Source organism: Pagrus pagrus (genome assembly GCF_965226575.1).
Source record: "Pagrus pagrus genome assembly, chromosome: 14".
Classification (NCBI taxonomy): domain Eukaryota; kingdom Metazoa; phylum Chordata; class Actinopteri; order Spariformes; family Sparidae; genus Pagrus; species Pagrus pagrus.
In genome coordinates this window covers 11,864,868-11,883,916 of record NC_140198.1, presented here as the reverse complement: position 1 = coordinate 11,883,916, position 19,049 = coordinate 11,864,868, and the positions used below count along the sequence as shown (strand labels likewise).

General features: G+C 42.9%; 1 protein-coding gene across 3 annotated transcripts in view; it reads left to right on the top strand.

Annotated features, from left to right (window-relative positions):
- LOC311269775 (actin-binding LIM protein 3-like) overlaps positions 1–19,049 on the top strand; it is a 47,162-nt gene that overhangs the window by 11,875 nt on the left and 16,238 nt on the right. For 2 of the 3 annotated variants that reach the window (XM_084374177.1, XM_084374175.1), the window contains exons 3-13: positions 5,300–5,483; positions 7,810–7,922; positions 8,896–9,022; positions 10,117–10,210; positions 10,905–10,992; positions 15,514–15,572; positions 15,956–16,036; positions 16,421–16,579; positions 16,775–16,804; positions 18,082–18,193; positions 18,454–18,561. In XM_084374177.1, coding sequence (XP_084230303.1) covers positions 5,300–5,483; positions 7,810–7,922; positions 8,896–9,022; positions 10,117–10,210; positions 10,905–10,992; positions 15,514–15,572; positions 15,956–16,036; positions 16,421–16,579; positions 16,775–16,804; positions 18,082–18,193; positions 18,454–18,561 — 1,155 coding nt within the window. The remainder of the gene's footprint in view (positions 1–5,299; positions 5,484–7,809; positions 7,923–8,895; positions 9,023–10,116; positions 10,211–10,904; positions 10,993–15,513; positions 15,573–15,955; positions 16,037–16,420; positions 16,580–16,774; positions 16,805–18,081; positions 18,194–18,453; positions 18,562–19,049) is intronic. The other variant, XM_084374176.1, reaches the window with a different exon arrangement.

Here is a 19,049-nt window from a genome sequence, read left to right as displayed (position 1 = left end):
AGTTTTGTTTTTATTAAGTTAGAAATAAAAAAAAACAGTGTAAGCGTCATAGAAAGAAGCAAGGGCTCTGCTGTTTCTGAAGGGCCTGTCCGGTGCTGACTCAGCAGGACAGAGACTAAATATAGAAAACCTTCAGAGGTTGGGACAACAGGTGGGGTCAGGGAAGGTCAGGGTGAGGTCACGTAGGGGTCATATAAGGTCTCTCTCGTCTGGCATGGAAGCGGCTGACAAGTCTGAGAAAATTAAGCTGCCGTCAGCAAGTTCAAGTGGCAGCGGGGAGATTTGTCCCGACTGTCCCTGAAAGACTAAAATGTCATGTGACAGAGAGGAATAATGGATGGTAGCGGGAAGGCTCAAACTCATTTAGATTTCAGGAGTTGGCATTTCCTGCCTCCGTTATAATTACACTGTAAATCTGCAAAATGAAACCTTTAGCTAAATGAAATTAGGCTCAGGCGCACTCATACACTTTGAATGTAAATCCTGACAGGTTGAATGGTTTTGAATTTCTTTCCGAACTGTAGCCTCATGCTCATCATACAGATACTGTGGGCCTGTTTGCATACAGCCGGGTCTATACAGGATGAGGGTCTGATGAAAAACATGGCTTTCTGCAGTTGTGCACTTGGGAATAAAAATAACAGCCCATGTCATTTCGGATAAATCAGTTTCCATTTCCTTTGTGTCTACAAGAAAAAACCCGAACATAATAACTGCTGAGCTTTGCTCATGTTCATCCTTATTAGGAGCAAAGTTTCAGTACGGAGACCTGAAATAGGTTATCGTCAATCTGAGAGAGATGCACTGACAGCAAAGCAGAGTCTACAACAATGCAAGCAGCTCTGTGAAGAGACATAGCTTTGCACAAAATGCTAATGTCAGAATGCTAACAAATATTGAATTTCTCCTTGGGGTTAATAAAATGTGTCTTCTTCTTCTTCTTCTCCTTCTTCTTCTTCTTCTTCTTCTTCTTCTTCTTCTTCTTCTTCCTTAACTGACAATGCTGACATGCTCATGTTTATCAGGAATAATGTTAACCATCTTTATTTAGCTAGTTAGTATGCTAATAGTTGCTAATTTGAACGACATGACAGCTAAAGTTGAGTTGAGTTGCTGCTTGTAAAACTCATTGTCTACCACTTTACAAGTAAAGAAACATTCGGCTGATCGCCACAGATTTTCATTCTGGATCACCAAAAAAACTGAAAACTGTAAAAAAAAAAAAAAAATAAAAAAAAAAAAAATGATAAGCAGATTCTGTTTGGGTCTGGTCATGAGGTTATAAGCAAAAGCTTTTAGGACACACTGAATCACGACCGGATGTGCTGCATGAAAAGTCCCCGCGGTTATTACAATTTTTCCAGAGAGAAACAAGAACGTCTGCATGAAATCCATTTATTGTAATCCGTCCAATAGTTGTTTCATTTAAAACCACAAAGGTAAACTTTGAATAAAAGTGGTGGACTGACATTGTCATCCCCAGAGCGATGCAGTCTGCATGGCTAATACGATTAGTCTAAAAAGAATAGTCATAAAAAAAGCATGACAACTCTCCAGGGAGAGTAAAACAAGCTATAAGCACACAGTGTGGATGTCCAAGCGTGGATCTTGTTCTGTGAGGACGTTTTTTGGAAATGGCCTGCGGTCTGATATCCAAATATACCAGCGGTCCCTCCGGAGAGGCCAAGCCTCGACAGCTCCCTCTCCTCCCTGCTTTCCTCCACATCCTAATAGCTTTCCATTTAGACAGTGATGAACGTGTGAATGCTATCAGCAGGGTGAGAAAAGATGAGATGGACCTGGCTATGATCCTCAAGTGTGTGGGAAACAGAGAACAGGAGTATATCTACACATGTGCTGTGTATCTCCATCTGTAGTGAATCCTTATTCCTCAAATTCATCGACATTCAGTGGCTTTGAGTCCCGGTAGAAAATGAAAGGATGAAAGGTTGACTTGTTGGACTGTTTACTCAACAACAAATAGATGCCACGTACATGTGTATGTGCTGATGTGTGTACAGCACATACAGAGGAGTGTGTCAGTGTGTTAGCTGTTACTCTTCTGTGAACAGCTTCAGTCTCAGGCAGACTGGTAAAGGTCAGGCTGGCATTTTAAAGTTGTGCGACAGCAGCTTTGCCATGACAAGAATACCATATCGGAGACAGAGGAGACACGGAAAACAAAAACACTGTAGTATTTCTGCTGTCGAGAATGATGTCCTAGTTCTCTATGAATAAATTCACTTCAGCATCTTCAAAGTCACTTGTGAGGAACAGGGACGCACCGGTTTATCAGCCGAACGTATGCATCAGCCGATATTCACCTAGTTGACTGTTATCCAGAAATAAGCTGACGTTCATTAATGGCAGTCAGTGTTTAGCTGTCGTGCCACATCAATTATGCGCCGCATATTCATGAGCTATGACATCGATTCATGGCTCGTGACATCCCTGCCATCAATTTGTGAAGCTTTTTAAGGGCTGAAAAATTCCTCTCATTGATTAGTCGTGGCTGAAAGGGCTTTTGAAGCTGTCGCATTTCAAGGAAATAATCTTTTTTCATGGTTTCAAGGTTTCACCAAAGGCTGTGTCAAAAACTGCATTTGTGCCCTTTCAAAGATGGTCGAACGAAGCGCTGAGTGACGTCCAAAAAGTGTGTTTGTTTCAAATACAGTTTGAATACAGGCAGGATCGTGTAGGAGGTCCATCCTGTTTGAGTGTTTTTCTGGAGGAATCCAGCAAAAACAAAACTATGACTCTGGACTTGTGTCTCAGCAGGATTTTATAAAACACGTCCATGTGCTCAGCTACTTTGACGCTGTCTTCAAAGGCCTGTCTGAAAAGTCAATCAGGCAGCTGCAGCCGAGCCGCACCAGGAAAGTGGATCAGATCACTCCAGGTGTCAAATCTTTACCCCAACTTTAAAATTCCGCTTTTGGTTTATGAGGTACTGAATGGTTTAGGGCCAAAACACACTTCGTGATCGGCTGCTCTGTTATGCACCGTCCAGACCTCTCAGCTGGCCGGCTTCCTGTCTCCAGAGTCAAACACTAACGCTGAGCAGCAGAACTTAGTTTTTATGTTCCGCATACCTGAAACAAACTCACAGAAAACTTGAAGTCTGCTCGTATCTCTGCAAACATGTCTTATGTTTTTGTCTTAATGCCTTTCTGTCTAACGTAAAATACTCTAAATGGCCTTGTTGTTAAAGGTGCTGTAAACTATGCAATAATCTTCCTGTACTGTTTACAGTCATGTGGCCCTTGGCAATAGCAGCATTTTTTATGGCGACCAGTTAGAGGATATTGTTATTGCAGGCTGTAAACATTATGAGCATGTTAATATCCACATAATCTCACAAGATTATCTTTGTAAAAGGGAATAGAAAGTTACCTCGACAGGATTTCATGGTCTGTGGGTTCAATGAAAGCCTTTTAAAGCCTTTCTCTCACAATGTAAATCAAATGATTCATGTGTTTGGTGCCAGAATTATATCTGGAAAATCTTTGAAAAGGACTCACAGCTCACTTAAATGTTGCTTCACTGTCTTTATGTCTTCAGACCGGCTCCAGTGTCTTGCTCTGCGTCCTCTCACTCCCTCTCTGTCTGAGCCACTTAACACATTGGCTCGGATCAGCTCAGATCCATTCACTCCACCGGGTTTAGAGCCATTAGCTTAATTAGAGAGCAGACATTCAATTCACTGTCAGATATCCTGATCCGTTGGCTGCCTTTCAGATGTCTAACTTACGGTACATCCAGGTTGTATCACGGTGCTGCTCTGCAGTTTATACCTCAACTGGCTGGGCCTGCACAGCACAGGTGATATCACAGTGACAGATATGTGTTAGAGCTGAATGGGTGAAGCAGTGTCAGCGGTGACACTGTAAGAGGCTTGGTTGTGGCCCCCAAATGGCACATGTTGGGATAAAGTCAGTAAAGCATTACAGATGGGAGGTGAGAGTGACTCTCTGCTTCCCCGCGAGCTGGAGCGAATCACCGTTCAGCTCCTTTTTAACTGTCGAACCAACCAGCTCAGCAGAGGCCTCCTCACCCTCAGCACAGCTGGACCAGAAGCAATCATTTGGCTGAAGGACTTTGCATTTGCTAAATAAAAGCCATACATCATGCTGTCAGTGTATAGAGTAAACACAGTGTGTGTGTATGTGTTTGTACTCGCCTGGACATGCATCTATCACACAACACCGCCTCCATAGATGCATACAAGAGTATTTACTGTGTGTAAACATGAGCAAAAGTGCTGTAATATATAATTGGACACATGGAGGTTTACACATCCTGTAACTTCTCATATACACAGACAGACATACTGTAAAAAGACAAGATTAGTTGATTACTGGTGTAATTCCCCAAACCAGATTAGAGTTTTAACCCTTAAGAGGTCAGAAAGGGCAACAGATTACACTCTAACAACCCCACCCCCCTGACCACCACACACACACACACACACACACACACACACACACACACACACACACGTAATATACTGACTATATGTAATGTTATCTAGCCTCAAACCAGAAGGTGAAAACGCTGCACTAAACTAAACTGCAGCGACACATTGTGGAATATAACACATACTGATCACATGTTGGTTTAATTATAGACTTATGAAATATTCAGGAATGCATGATGTTTGCATTCAAACTACATGGTAACTACTACAGATCACTGAACATTTAAAGGAGCAGTTCATCCAAAAATGAAACACAAACACAGCAACATTTCTGGAGTTTAGCAACACAAACTCTAGTTTGTTTAGACCCTTGTGCACCTCCTTCAGAAGTGGTGTACAGTACGTTAATGATTTTAGCTAACCATCTACAGTTAAGAGTTCAGTTTCAGATTAGTGTAATTAACTTCTTTTCAAATCAGTTTGGGATCTGGGGGCTTCAGAGGAATTGGATTACGCTGCACGAGGTGTATGGAGCTATTTGGTGTTTTCTTTTTTGGTTGTTGTTTTAGGTTTTAGAACAAGTCCCCATCTCCTCCAGTTGTGTAGGAGAATGCTCCAACACTGTTTGGTTGTGAAGCTAAGATAATGACTGAATGTTCGTTTTTCGGTGACCTTTTCCTTCAAAGGAAAAACCAACATAATCCCTTTAGTCTCCAGTCTGACTTAGTGGATCTAGACTGTTGGTATAAAGTCTGTTGTTTTCCCTTTAATCTGTCACCGCTCTCTGCATCCAATACAGTTTTCTCTCCGTTTGATCGGTCTGTCTTTTATTTTCTGAGCAATAAAGTGAGCCGATTCAGTTTTTCCTCTCCGTCTGTGCAGTGTGTGGCTGTGATCTGGTGCACTCGGGTTTCTTCCACCACTCTGGCGAATACATCTGCACAGAGGACTACCAGCGGCTCCATGGGACCCAGTGTGACAGCTGCGATCAGTACATAACTGGAGAGGTGGTGTCGGCCCTGGGGCGGACGTACCACCCGCACTGCTTCGTCTGCAGCATCTGCAGGTAAGGAAGAAAGGTTTGTGTTTTCAGACGGGATATATTCATGTTTCATCGTATTTTTCTGTGAAATCATGGATAAAAATGAAAGAATACAACATATTTTTAAATTGAACTAACAGCAGGTGTAGTCCAATTAAAACATTTTAAATTATTAATACCATTGTTTACAGCTCGACCTGTTGCGTCCTCAGGGATCCTGCTGGCGCCGCCTCGTTCCTGACTCATTTCTCACACAGCACCACACACTGTGGTAATAATGACTTCACAACTTCTTGCACACCACAGGTGGCCCTTTACAATTAAAACGCAGTGACATATGGTATGAGTACTGTGGGCCGTTAACTTCCAGTGTCTCTGTTTGTTTTCACTAACCAGTTCCTTAATAAAACTACTGAGGAATGTTTACAGCCAACTGTTGTGGCTAATTAAAAGTAACAAATCACCGTTTTCTAGTTTTGTCATAAAGGGCTTTACTGAAAAATAAACAAATAAAGGATGGGAGTAAGATGCAGATGCACACACACACACAACCTAAAAAACCACAACTCTACATGTCCCTTAACGCAGCTTAATAGCATTGCAGTTTCTCACAGAATGGGTTTGTACTTATATCCCATAATGCCTACATTACTTAGTGTTGCCTTGTTTGTCCACCTTCGTGCATGTACTTTGGCTTGCCCCTCCTGTGAGTTTTCTCTTTATATTATCTGTTTTCTTCGTCAGCAGTAAGTTTAGGAGCTTTTCACACGAGATTTCGTTGTCGTAACAGCAGGTGAGCCGCTTGTGGAGGAAGCTTCTTAATTACAACAGCCGGGAGTAGTTTGTACAAAACAACAGCATCAGTAGGCCTGCATTAAATAGGAGTGGTCTCAATACAATCAGTGCATTTACAGGAGGGAGGTGATACCAGAGAGCATCTCCCTCTCTCTATGTCTACAGTGTGATTGAGGGCAGACAGGAGGGGAAGAACGAGGGCAGGTTGTCCACTAGTTAATCGATATACCGCTGGTAGTATATATATATATATATATATATATATATATATATATATATGTGAGAGGTGCCATAGGATCCATTTTATAATATTTAATATGCTCAGTGTCTGCTGTAGTTGGCTGGTCTCTTGTATTTATCATGTATTATGTAAATCTAGTATTGGCTACAGTTCAGTTCACTGGGAGCTGGAGTGAATGTGATAAAACGGACTCTAAATGAAGTGTGACTGGTGAGCAGCGCAGTAAATATTTAAAAGGCTAACTGACTGTCATTCAGAGTGTTAGATGTAAAGATGGATCATTAGCCTTTGGTTTGCTTATGGTGAGAGTTTTTGGACAGAGTGTGTGTGTGTGCCCACTCCAGTGAATAATAACAGACTGTACTGAGATTACGAACGAAGCTTGTTCATTTTGAAAGTGGCTCTGTCAGCATATTGTAGTCTCTGAAAAGACTTTTTGTAACAGCATTGACCGAACTCCCACAACAACCACGCTGAATGTGTGCAAAGAGTTTTGAACTCTAACCAGACAGAAAAAAACGTATTGGCTGGGCAGTATATTGAAAATATTGCTTCATCATCACTGTAATCATACAAATTAAGTCTTTCAAAATAACTTGTGAGGGAGCCAGCTACAGTTTGTGCTTCTGTTATAATGACGTGACGTCCGATTGGAGGGATATCCAGTGGACAATTTGACATGTAGCGTTATTTCTCGCCATTAAGTCTGTTTTTCCATGTTTTCCAGCTCCAGCAAAATCTATTTACTTTGCACACAGTTGCTGTATCTTAGCAAAGAGGTTTGTTATCAGAAGCCTCATCACCACACACAGGATGGAAGCCTGATATCGCTCCTCAGGTCCTTACTGACGAACACCTTCACAAAATACTTACCAAGCTCATGAAATACAGGACTCTCGCAAGAGATGTTGAACTGTATTTGTACTTTAAGCTCTGTGTTTCTGAGGTGACTGTAAAAGAGCCAGTGAGTTACAGTTCTCGTATTTTCCACCCGAAGAGTTGAACATCTCTGCTGTGATCTGAATATACATACTACTACACACTAGTAGTATACATACTATGGTATAAAATCAAAAAAATGTGCTTTAACCAAAGCGTCACCGATGCTCACCCTTGCCCTCACACAGCTGAACCCTCTGGCCAAAACACATTTATAGCACTGTACTGTAATGTATGTCTTCATGTATTGCTTCCCCAGAAGGGGTAAGAAGTGAAATACATGTTTGTTGTGATTTGGGTGAACTGAACTAGAATTTCTACAAAGCCGTATCTGCAAAGCTTTACTGAAATGTTTCTGTGTGTGTGTGTTCTCAGGAGCCCGTTCCCAATAGGAGACAGGGTGACCTTCTGTGGGAAGAAGTGTGTGTGTCAGCAGTGCTCACACTCTCTGAGCAGCGACAAGCCCGTCAAGGTCCACGGACCGAGCTGTAAGAAACAAACCCATACACACACACTTACACGCGCAAACACAGGCAACCTGCACCATGTCATGCTGTAAGTTTTGTATAATGTGACATTTGTAGGGAGTAATGCATGATGAGCTGTGCACGTATCCCAGAATAATGCATGAAGTGAGTTTGTTATATTTGATAACTTCCTGGCAGAAATCAAAATGTTATTATTGCTTATTCACATTTTGAATTACTGTGGAAAGTAAAGCCAGACTTACCATAAAACGACCAAAACCAACCCATTTTATTCTTTATTCTTTATTATACTTCTGGACTTCTCTACCCTGTTTGTATCCTACTGAAGACAAAAAAATACTACAAAAAAACTGCAGTAAGGTGTTTGTAGGAGTGACTAGTAAGGAACACGCCATGCAGTGCAGCAGTGAGGCTCACTGATGTGTTTCTACATTATTTTTTGGACAAAGGACATCCATGGCACAGAGGAGTAATCAGGCTTTGGGTGTACAGATAATTGATTAAAGTCTTTCATGCGATTTACTGACAGTAAGAATAATAAAGCATGTGACCAGCATTATCCCTTTAACTAAAAATGCCTGCCTTCTGGCCAAAGCAAGGATCATCTGCGGCCAGGATTTTTAGCCCACTGACATTTAATTAAAATGAACCATCTCAATCTCTGCGGTTCATCTGGCATGTCGGACCTCCAGGTGACACAAAAAACACTAGGAGACTCGTGCTGTCCACCTGCTGAATGCTGCAAAACATAGCCTCATTCCCTGCAGCCATACACCCACACACACACACACACACACACACACACACACACACACACACACACAGGAGGTGGCCTGCTGCTCCAGGTAGTCTTGTAACCTGGTTCTGGTAGCTCCATCTGGCAAGGACAGTGTGACTATCATGACGATGAGAGAGGAAGGATGATGAATGCACCAGTGCTCAAATGACCTGTTTCTCCTCTCGTCTCCTCTAGACTGTGCCGGCTGTGGCGAGGAGATCAAACAGGGCCAGTCTCTGCTGGCTCTGGAGCGACAGTGGCACGTCAGTTGCTTTAAATGTCGGACGTGTGGCTGTACGCTCACCGGAGAGTACATCAGCAAGTAGGTGACTTTGTCCCTTTTGTGTACAGAATCCAAGATTTCTCAGTTTCTGCTGCGTGTTTGGAGGCTTTCAAGGGACAGTTCACCCCAAAATCAAAAATACAAATATTTTCCTCCAACCTGTAGTTCTGTTTATCCACCTGGATTGTTTTGGTGTGAGCTGCCAAGTTTTGGACTTATCGGGCTAAGTTTTGGCTAGCAAAAGGCTAAGATAACGTCAACCAAGACAGTGGGAAAAGCCCACTTATCTCCAGCAAATGCGTATACAACTCGCTAATGGATTACCTGAAGATGTCCATTGTGTCACTTAATGTTCTGCTGTTCATGATGGGGTTTAACTCTCCATTAACGAGGGCGGGGCCGGCTGCAGGCGTGCCAACATCAGCTGTGGGCGCTGCGGGGAACCCGGTCAGCTTTGTATTTTTCATTTGAAATATTGCAGCGAGTGTTCCCCTGACTCACTGTGACTTGTTGCCTGGGTGACAACTCGTTCTGGTTCAACTCTTGTGCTCTCAAGTATGAAAATGTGGTTCCCTCACAAGGACAGAGTTCAGTTTCCAACCCTAACGATTAGCGGGTGTAATTAGGTAGAAACAAAATAGTTCTGACATGAAACTGCTCACAACAAAGTCGGTGGATTATCTTGAGTAAGCAGGTCATGATGATTGATGTTGAGTTTTTCAAACAAATGGTTTTTGATGCCCCAAAAGTTCCATTTACTTCCATTATAGTCGAGAAGAGGCAGACATCTCTACTCTACGGACAAGGAGAAATATGCATTTTTGATTTTAAGGGTGAACTGTCCCTTTAAGATATCAAGCTACTTAGAGCACTCTTATTCTTCTTCTCTTATTCTGGCATGCCATGGACAAGTAGGATTTTCTCAGCAGCTGCACTCTGTATATAAATTACATTTCATTTGCTGAACAAGTCTTTAATCAACTAGAAGACACCCACAGTATTTATTTAATGTTCATACTTGGAAGTCACAATGAAAAATGAAACAATGTGTTACAGGATAAATAATAGTGGAACAGTTGCACAAAGCCTTGAGATTAACTCAATGCGAGAGCTTGTTGTTCTGTCCTTGGCAGGGATGGGATACCTTACTGTGAGACGGACTACCACACTCAGTTTGGGATCAAGTGTGACAGCTGTAACAGGTACATCAGCGGCCGAGTACTCGAGGTGAGTGCATTTCTCCAAGTGTGAATATGTGTGTGTGCTGAAGACAGATGGCAACAAGGGGGAGAACGTGTGTGCTTTTTGTCCGTGTGTGTCTTTGTGAGGGAAAGTGTGTCTGTGTGTGTGTGTGTGTGTGTGTGTGTGTGTGTGTGTGTGCGTGTGTGTGTGTGTGTGTGTGTGTGTGTGTGTGTGTCGGACAATAAAAAGCTGCAAAAAAAACGCAGCTGTCCCTCTTTGAATAACTGAAGAGTTGACTGATGACGATGCAGCCTTGGAAAACCAACAAAGCGACACCCTCCCATCTCCTCTACCCTCCTCATTCCTGTTCTGTTTCTTATCGAGCCGCTCGCCATCCGTCATCCCTCATTGTTTTCCTCCGTTTCTTATCACCACTCTGTTCTCATTTCCTCACTTGTGTCATCTGCTTTTGCTTCTCTCTACCTTATTCATTTTCTCCTTTCCTTTCCTTTCCTTTTTTTTCTTTTCCTGTCCTGTTGTGTCCCCTTCCTTTCCTTTCCATCCTCTTCTTTCTGTCTCTTCACTCCTTCCCTCTCTTTAACTTTCCTTTCCTTTCTTCTTCTTTACTGTCCTGTCTTTTCTTGTCATTTCCTTCCCTTTCCTGTCCTTTGCTTTCAATACATTCCTTCCTTTTCCTTTCATTTCATTTCATTTCTTCTCCTCCCTATGTCTCCTCCAGGCTGGAGGGAAGCGCTACCACCCCAGCTGTGCCAAGTGTGCCCGCTGTCACATGATGTTCCTGGAAGGAGAGGAAATGTACCTTACAGGTGAGGGAAAATAAATCAAGTAGCGGTCAGTAAATGGTCCAGCATGTGTAGAACCTATAGAACTGATTCTGTTCATACGGAGGTGCTTCTGCATTCGTACAGTTAACAGGCATAAAAATAGACTTGTAGCATCTATTGAATTAGCTGAACCCTGCAAGTATCCAGATGGCCCAATATTTCTGCAGCTGCGTTTGTGTGCTTGTGTGTGTGCTTGTGTGTGTGTGTGTGTGTGTGTGGCAAAGAGAGAAGGCAAGTTAGAGAGCAGAAAGATACGGTCACCTGATAAATGACTGCTTTTAACAAAGCACCGTTATAGAGGTTATTGATCTCACATATAACACTCAGCGTTTGTGAAGATACACAAACACACACACACACACACACACACCTTCCCCCAGCCGATGTTTTCTTGATACACACACATGGGTTGGAGTCAATTACCTCTCAACCTCCGCCTCTGCTGTGTCCATTACTCTGCGGCGACCCTGACAGATTAATCTGAATGAAACAGACTACGCCAGAGGTCTAAAATCGAATCATTGAGGAACTTCCATTCTACAAATGAAATTATTGCAATTAAAGTGAATGCGCTCAATCATGGATTCACTGGAAAACCCTCTTGACCCTGCGGTGATCTGCTTAATATTTTCTTAATTAACCGAGCAAATGTCCGCAAATTACTCGCATAAACAACTATTTTGCTTTTGGAATTATGTCGGCCATATAATATAATGTCGGCCATTATATTTGTATGGAACCACATGTAGTTTGATGGTCAGATGGCGTATACACGTCTAGTCTTAACCCTGGAGTCAGTGGTTCAATTTGCCTAAATAAACAAACTCTTCATTTTCACGACTGAATAAACTGAACAAACAAACCGACCTTAAAGGACAACACAATTTCATACTGTTTTACTTTGTTTATATGTGGCGGACCCTGCCACCTTTGTAGCTTCAAACAGTGTTCTGGGGAGCTTATTTTCCTCTGAGAAGAAGAGTTTAAATTCCTTCTCTAAAACAACATAGTGCCCCTAAACAAGTGACTAAACAAGTTAAAGGCGTTGGCTGTGAATACAACATGTACATGTCTGATATGTTGGATAAACGTGAACAGCATTTCCATGAAAACACGACGTCAATGCAGATTAGCAGCGCATGGACATACTTAAAGGAGATATGGTTGTGTAAACAGACCACGCTGAAAAAAGGAGCCCTGCAAATCTAAACAGCGCACATGTTTCAGTCCGATAAAGCCGAAATAGAAAAGGAAATTTAAACGGTACCACAGCCGCACACTGTAGCTACAGTTTGCGTAACACAGATAATTTGGCCCGACTGAGCTGAGTCCAGATTAAAAGCAGAGCTACTGTACCGTAACATGTGGCTAACGCACACAGACGCCGCACAAGTTGACACCTCCTGTTTCACCTCATTGACATTCTGCTGCTCTCCCGCTCGCAGCCACCAGTAAAACTAAGCATTTGCATATTGTACCTGACGTCTGTGTGTCCCTGTGAATGTGCTTTTTAATCTACGCCTGTGAATGCATGCAGGCGGCCCGTATATGCCCGTGTAGCCACTTGAAAGCATGTTTGCACATTTGAGTACCTGCGTATGAATGCAGGTGTGTCAAGTGTGTGTGTGTGTTTGTGTTTGTGTGTGGTTGTGTTTGTGTGCATGTGCTGAGGCTCAGCGAGCTGCCCCAAGGTTACATTCACTCCTTTTGATGACTTCAGACATGTAGGAGGGCTGAGCAATCACCCTCGCGAGACGCACTCAATTACGACACACACGCGCACACATGCAACATATGTGCACACACCCTTGCAATCAATCTCATGATGCATGGCTGGAATAAGAATTGGTGTGTGAGTGAGTGTGTGTGTAGGAGTTGGGGGGGGGACTATTTTATGAACTAATCATGAATGTTTAATCTCAACAGCAGCTTTTTCAAAAGGACAGATGGATGGAAATGTTATGTTTGTTGTTCCCACAACTATTTATTGTTTGATTTTTATCGGAGCTGCAATCTTGAATCGATTAGTTGTCAAAAATGTTATTAATCCCCAACTGTTTTGATGAGAGATGAATCGGTTTGATCAACTTTTTAAGAAAAAAAGTTCAGCTAATCTTATTCCAGCTTCTTAAATGTCAATATTTTCTGGTTTCTCTACTTCTCTATGAAAATAAACTAGATATATTTGTTTTGCCAAAAAAAATCAGGACATTTGTAGACTTCGTCTTGGTCTTTTGGAAACACTGATGAACAGTTTTAAACAACTAATCGATTAATTGAGAAAACTAAGATTAACCAAGGTAGTGCAAATGTTGAATCTCATGCCTGCTCCTGTTTTAAAGCTAAAAGAAATGAAGAGAATTAATTCAGTGTTTACTTTAATTAAATGTTTTAGTTTGATCGAAGGGGGCAGAAAATATCTGTGGGTTGAAACTTTCAGCCGTGTTGTATTTCTGTCTTCGGTCGACTGATCAGTGGCGCCGAAGACGAAGATATTTTTGTTTGGCAGAATCAAAATATGTTGCATTAAATAGAATTGTTCCAGCCCCCGAGTAGAAACCGACTGTAGCCAAGTGCGTTCATGCTCTCTGACTCACACACTGCTTTTCTTACTCGTCATCTGAATTTAAAGCAGACGTCAGGAGGTTAGAGGAACTGAATGAATGGTAGTACGCATCTGAACTGTAACATTAGTCCGATATGTACGCTGTTTCTCGTGGCGGCATGATTCAGCAAAAAAGGCAAAATACCTGAGGCCATTTAAATATCTGCTGCTTTATGGCTTTAGACTTTCAAATGGCAGAAGCACAAATGTCAGTGTTGCTTCCCTTTTCACTGGCTGCCTTCATCCCTTCCCTTTGAATATCAAGATAACGAGGCCAGTTTCGTCCACTGATTAACCTCATTTTGCATACAGCTAATAAAAAAAGGAAAACGTCCGTCTGAGCGTACAGTAGCCGAGGTTTTCATTCCTAAACGAAAAACCACAAAGACGGACTCAGCAGTTACGGCTAAATCATTATTTTCCGGCAGCTAATTGTCTCAGAGCTGATGTGCAGCGCTGTGTGTTGGATTGAACTCCTTTTTCTCTGCACCCTTTAGATTCTCCTCATCCAGGAGATAAAGGATCACAAGTCCAAGGCCATACATCTGTTCGGCAGCAGGGTTGAGGAGCGTGGGTGGGACGGGGGTGCACTGAATCACCACGCATGGTTTCTGTCTACAGTATTGATTTTGTGTGTGTGGTTGTTGCGTGTGTGTGTGTGCGCGAGTGTAGTCTGCTTCCTCCGTTGCCTGTGTGCTTGTGCTTGTTTATGTTTGTGTATTTGTGTTTGCGTGTGCAGCTCAGATTTATGGTGGTGATAGTGGTTGTATATTAGAGTCATGATCAGCTAACTGAGTCCATTCGGTCGGCCTGCGCTGCCCCGAGGCCCGGGAAAATGATAGTCAGTGTGTGTGTGTGTGTGTGTGTGTGTGTTCAGAGAGGATATATTACTGTCATTATCATTATGAGATCCACATGCATATAACATCCTGACATTAGTGGTTTATTGTAATGATTATTATTATCTAATAGCCTCCATTCATTCCCTCGTTCCTCGTTTGCTCTGTCGTGAAGTTTCCTCCCCCTCTTTTTCTTTTTCCTCTCTCCTCTCTCTGGCCACCTCCTTCACTATTATTTTGACCTCCCATTGGTCTCGCGTATTATCGATCAGTTCAGTTCAGAAAACCTTTATTGGGATGGCGGTTAAATGAGTGTGTCTCTTAAGGATCTATGCTTGCACAGGGTAATCAATAAATGGGCATTTATAAATGAGAAATTATCAGACTCGGGTGAAGGCAACTGGATGTGTAGTTCAACTTTTTTCACCTGAGTAGCTCTGTTTCAATGCTAACATGCTGATGTTCAGAAGGTATCATGTTTACCATTATCATCTTCTTCACATAGCGTCTTAGCATGCAAACACAAAGCACAGCAGAAGCTGATGGGGATTTCATTCAATGAAATCTCCCTGGATCACCAACGTCAGTTATATTCCTCCTCTGGGGACCATAATTGTCTGAACAGAAATTCAGGGCAATCCATGTAACAGTTGTTTAGATATCTCAGACCAAAGAGGTGGATCGACCGACATCCTTTGAGCCTCTCTGCCAGCATGAAAACTCTCTCTGTCTTCTTCTTTTGTTTGTGTTAGTGGAGAGACAAGAAGACTTACATCCTCTGTCCTCAGACCAGACAAACTACCTCCACAGCCTCCTGTATCTGTGTGTGTGTGTGTGTGTGTGTGTGTGTGTGTGTGTGTGTGTGTGTGTGTGTGTGTGTGTGTGTGTGTGTGTGTGTGTGTGTGTGTGTGTTTGTTGATTGATGTTGATGCACTTGAGAGAGGCTGATCTGCTCTTCACAGGATCCCATAAAAGTGTATGGCTGCTGCCCACACACAGTAAACAAAGTAAACTGAACTAAAACCGTATGTGTGTGTGCGTGTGTGTGTGTGTGTGCAGGTTCAGAGGTTTGGCACCCCATGTGTAAAGAAGCAGCTCGACTGGAGAGAAAACTGAGGGTGAGCGATACTTAAAATACCCACAACCCCCTGCACTTTCTGTTTCTGTCCTCTCTGTGTTTTTCTCTTTGTTTCTCTGAGTTGGAAATTTCTCATTCTTGGTTTACGAGCTACATTTTTTTTTTAAACTAAGGCTGCTCTCCAGGTAGTGGAGAAATGTGGTATTGTTTTTAAACTAAACTTTATCTCTAATACTTTGTTATCTGGCGCTTGAAGAGAAAGACTTTTTTTCATTATTAAATTCATTTTTGCAGCTTTATTTGGATTGGAAGCTAGATACGTGTAATGTTGTGGATGATGTCTTCATTATTATTATCATTTCTTTAACTACATGTATTAAAACTGGCTTTTGTATTCAAGCTAACTTTAATCTGCCTCACCAGCTGAGACGAACCTCTGAGACGGCGTCCATCTCCCCTCCGGGCTCATCTCCTCTGCTCGGCTCCCCTCACCGCCTCATCTGCGTGAGTACTGTGGTCGCCGTGGTTACGCCGACAACTCTATCATCCCGCCCTCGGCCGTCGCTGTCACGGCCTTCGATCAAAATGTAACTGACAGCAACAGAAATAGTCCCTGAGAGCCCATCTGTCTGTCTGTTTGTCTAAACCGTCCACCTGCTGCTGGGGTGTCTGCAGCACCCGGAAGCCTTCGATAGTCAATTCTGAACACTTTCTGTCACTTTTCTTATCGGGGGATTGTTCCTAAACTGTATTTTATAGTCCTGTTTTGCTTCCTGCCTGTGTACGTGTGTTCTAGCATGTACACGTGTCTTTCTGCCTTCTTTCTGAGTTGTTATTTGTCCTTTTTTTTGCTCTCTTTCCGTATGTCTACCCGTCTCTCTCTCTCAGTCTAAGGCTGACGGTGATTTGGCCTACAAGCAGCTGGCGGCTCTGCCCAGGGTCAAAGCCATATACGACATCCAGCGGCCCGACATCATCCCTTATCAGGCCGACCATGCGCACACACACCTCTCAGATGACACCCTGGAGCGATACAGCTGCAGACAGGTAGACGCGCACACACACACACAAGGATACAAGCAATCAGTGATGAAAGTAACAGCATTAGGCGAGTTAATATTTGTCAGACAAAAAATCAGATGAAAGGAAGTTGTGCCATTAATGATAACTTTCTATGAAGAAATAGTCATTTTTGGTGGCAGCAGTCGTAGTAATGACTATTTTTTTCTCCTCCTCATCCAGTCATTGGGATCCTTATCACCGTACTCTCATGTAAGTACTGCTGCACTTTACATGTGTTACTGTTTGCAAGAATCAGGGAACGATGGTGGTGTTAAAGTGAGAAAACACTCACAGTATGCTCCATGTAGAAGCAGGACTATATGAAGCGTCTAATGCTATGTTCAGACTGCCAGCCCCAAACCATTTTCTGGCATATCCAGATTGGTTTTAAGAAGTTTGGACAGCAAAATAACACATGAAATGTGATATTTGCAAGTTGGATTTAAACCATATTTGGAGGTGGTTTGAAATGTGATTTTTTATTTTTTTTGGTGAATTAGAAATGCTACTCAGTCCGGACACTCTGGCTGCTCACATCGAATTTCAAAGCGTCTTTTTGTGTCTCTTACAATGTGACACACGACAACAATGACAAATCCAGAGAGACAGAAGTGCGTCTGTGCGGTCGAGGAGAATCCAGGCTGCTGCTAGCAGCGCGGTCTGAAAGACAACGCAGAGAACGACAGTCTGCGGATCCACGCTGAAATAAACCGTCTGCTCCACGACTTGACAGTGTGATTGTTTTTTAGGGCGAGACGACTGATCACGCCTCCGTGTTGGAAAGCCGCGTCACCAGAGTACAGATTCACCGACACCTAAGTCATCACCAGAGCAACCGGTGCAGATATGTCGGTGACAGAAAATCTGATCTGATCACTCACAAATCATAGAGCTGACACTCTGTCTTTCAGATCTGATTTGAGAAACAAATTGGATTTCCCTGCTGTCTGAACGTAGCCTGAGAGATCTTTCATATAATTAGTCAGTTGTTGGACGTAAATATTTTACTCTGGATTTACAAACAGTAGAGTTTTAAAGCCAAGCTAAGCCAAACAAAGCAAGCCAGCTCCAGCTCCGAGTGTTATTGAACTCTTTACAAAAAGTAAATAAGTATAATGTTTAAATATTCTTTAAAGGGTTGTACCACCCAAAATAAACAGCTACTGTCTGCAGTCTTTCCTCACAACTGGTTTAAACGTTCAAACATCACTGACCAAATATCTTGAGAGCATGCCTGGTTGTGTGTGTGTGTGTGTGTGTGTGTGTGTGTGTGTGTGTGTGTGTGTGTGTGTGTGTGTGTGTGTGTGTGTGTGGAGGAATGCTGTGCAGCACAGTATAGTATATTAAACTGCTTTCAACATGATTAAAATTGAGTTTTGGATGGAGCCTTGTGTGTTGTCTAATTTATTGCATTAGTAAATGAAAGCACATTACTCCTCTCTCCCTCTCTCCCTCTCTCTCTCTCTCTCTCTCCCTCTCTCTCCCAGGATCTCTTGGACGGCGTGGAGTTGAGAACGAGGCGTTCCTCCAGCTCTGTCTTCACCGACTCTCCTGCTCACAGTCGCCACGGAGGCTCCCCACTGCATTGTTATCTCCCCGGTAATGCGCCCACTCAAGCGAAGACACACGTACCACACACACTATAAAATATGCCGCCCCTAACTGGAAAGATGTACTCGCTCTTTGAGTGGGTGCCGTGTCCCAGAAGTCCTTGCAGCACACCTGACACACACACACACACACACACACACACACACACACCCTCACATACTTCATCAGTCTGTCTGTCTCTCTGTTTGGGGACCTTCTGCTGCTCATGCTTTGGTTTCTCTCACTGTGATTGGCTGCACTGACTGCAGGCAGTGAGAGTGGCAGGAGTTCACCCTATTACAGTCAGCAAGAGCCCCGGTGTGTCACTCCCACCACGACCACCGCGCTTCAAGCCCCCAGGCATTTCCATGTGCCAGGTAGGCCGCTGACCCCCGACCCGTTTACTAACCCGAATTTCAAAACCGACCCACCCCTGAAGATTTACCTATGCTGTACCTTGTAATCTAGACTCTAGCTAACCATTAACCATCAAATGTGTTTCTGCAATGTGATTTGAAGACCCTGACCCACATCCTGACCCCAGATCCTCATTAGCTGCAGGCAAAAAGGAAATTTCAGTCATTACCCACTCACCCCCATGATTTTTTTGTAGTCCACGAAACATTTCTGGATCTTCACAGCAAAAACAACATTGCAGCATTCTCCTGAAAAACTGAAGTGGATGGGGACCAGTTTTAAAAATGTTAAAATAACATCCAAAGAAAAAGAAAACTGGCTCCTATAAAATGTAAAATATAATAAAATGGCTCCTTACAGCTTGGTGTAGTCCAAGCTGAATTTTCATCTTTTGGGTGAACCTTTCCTTTAAACCGACTGTGGTAAGTTGGCATATACATACACAGAT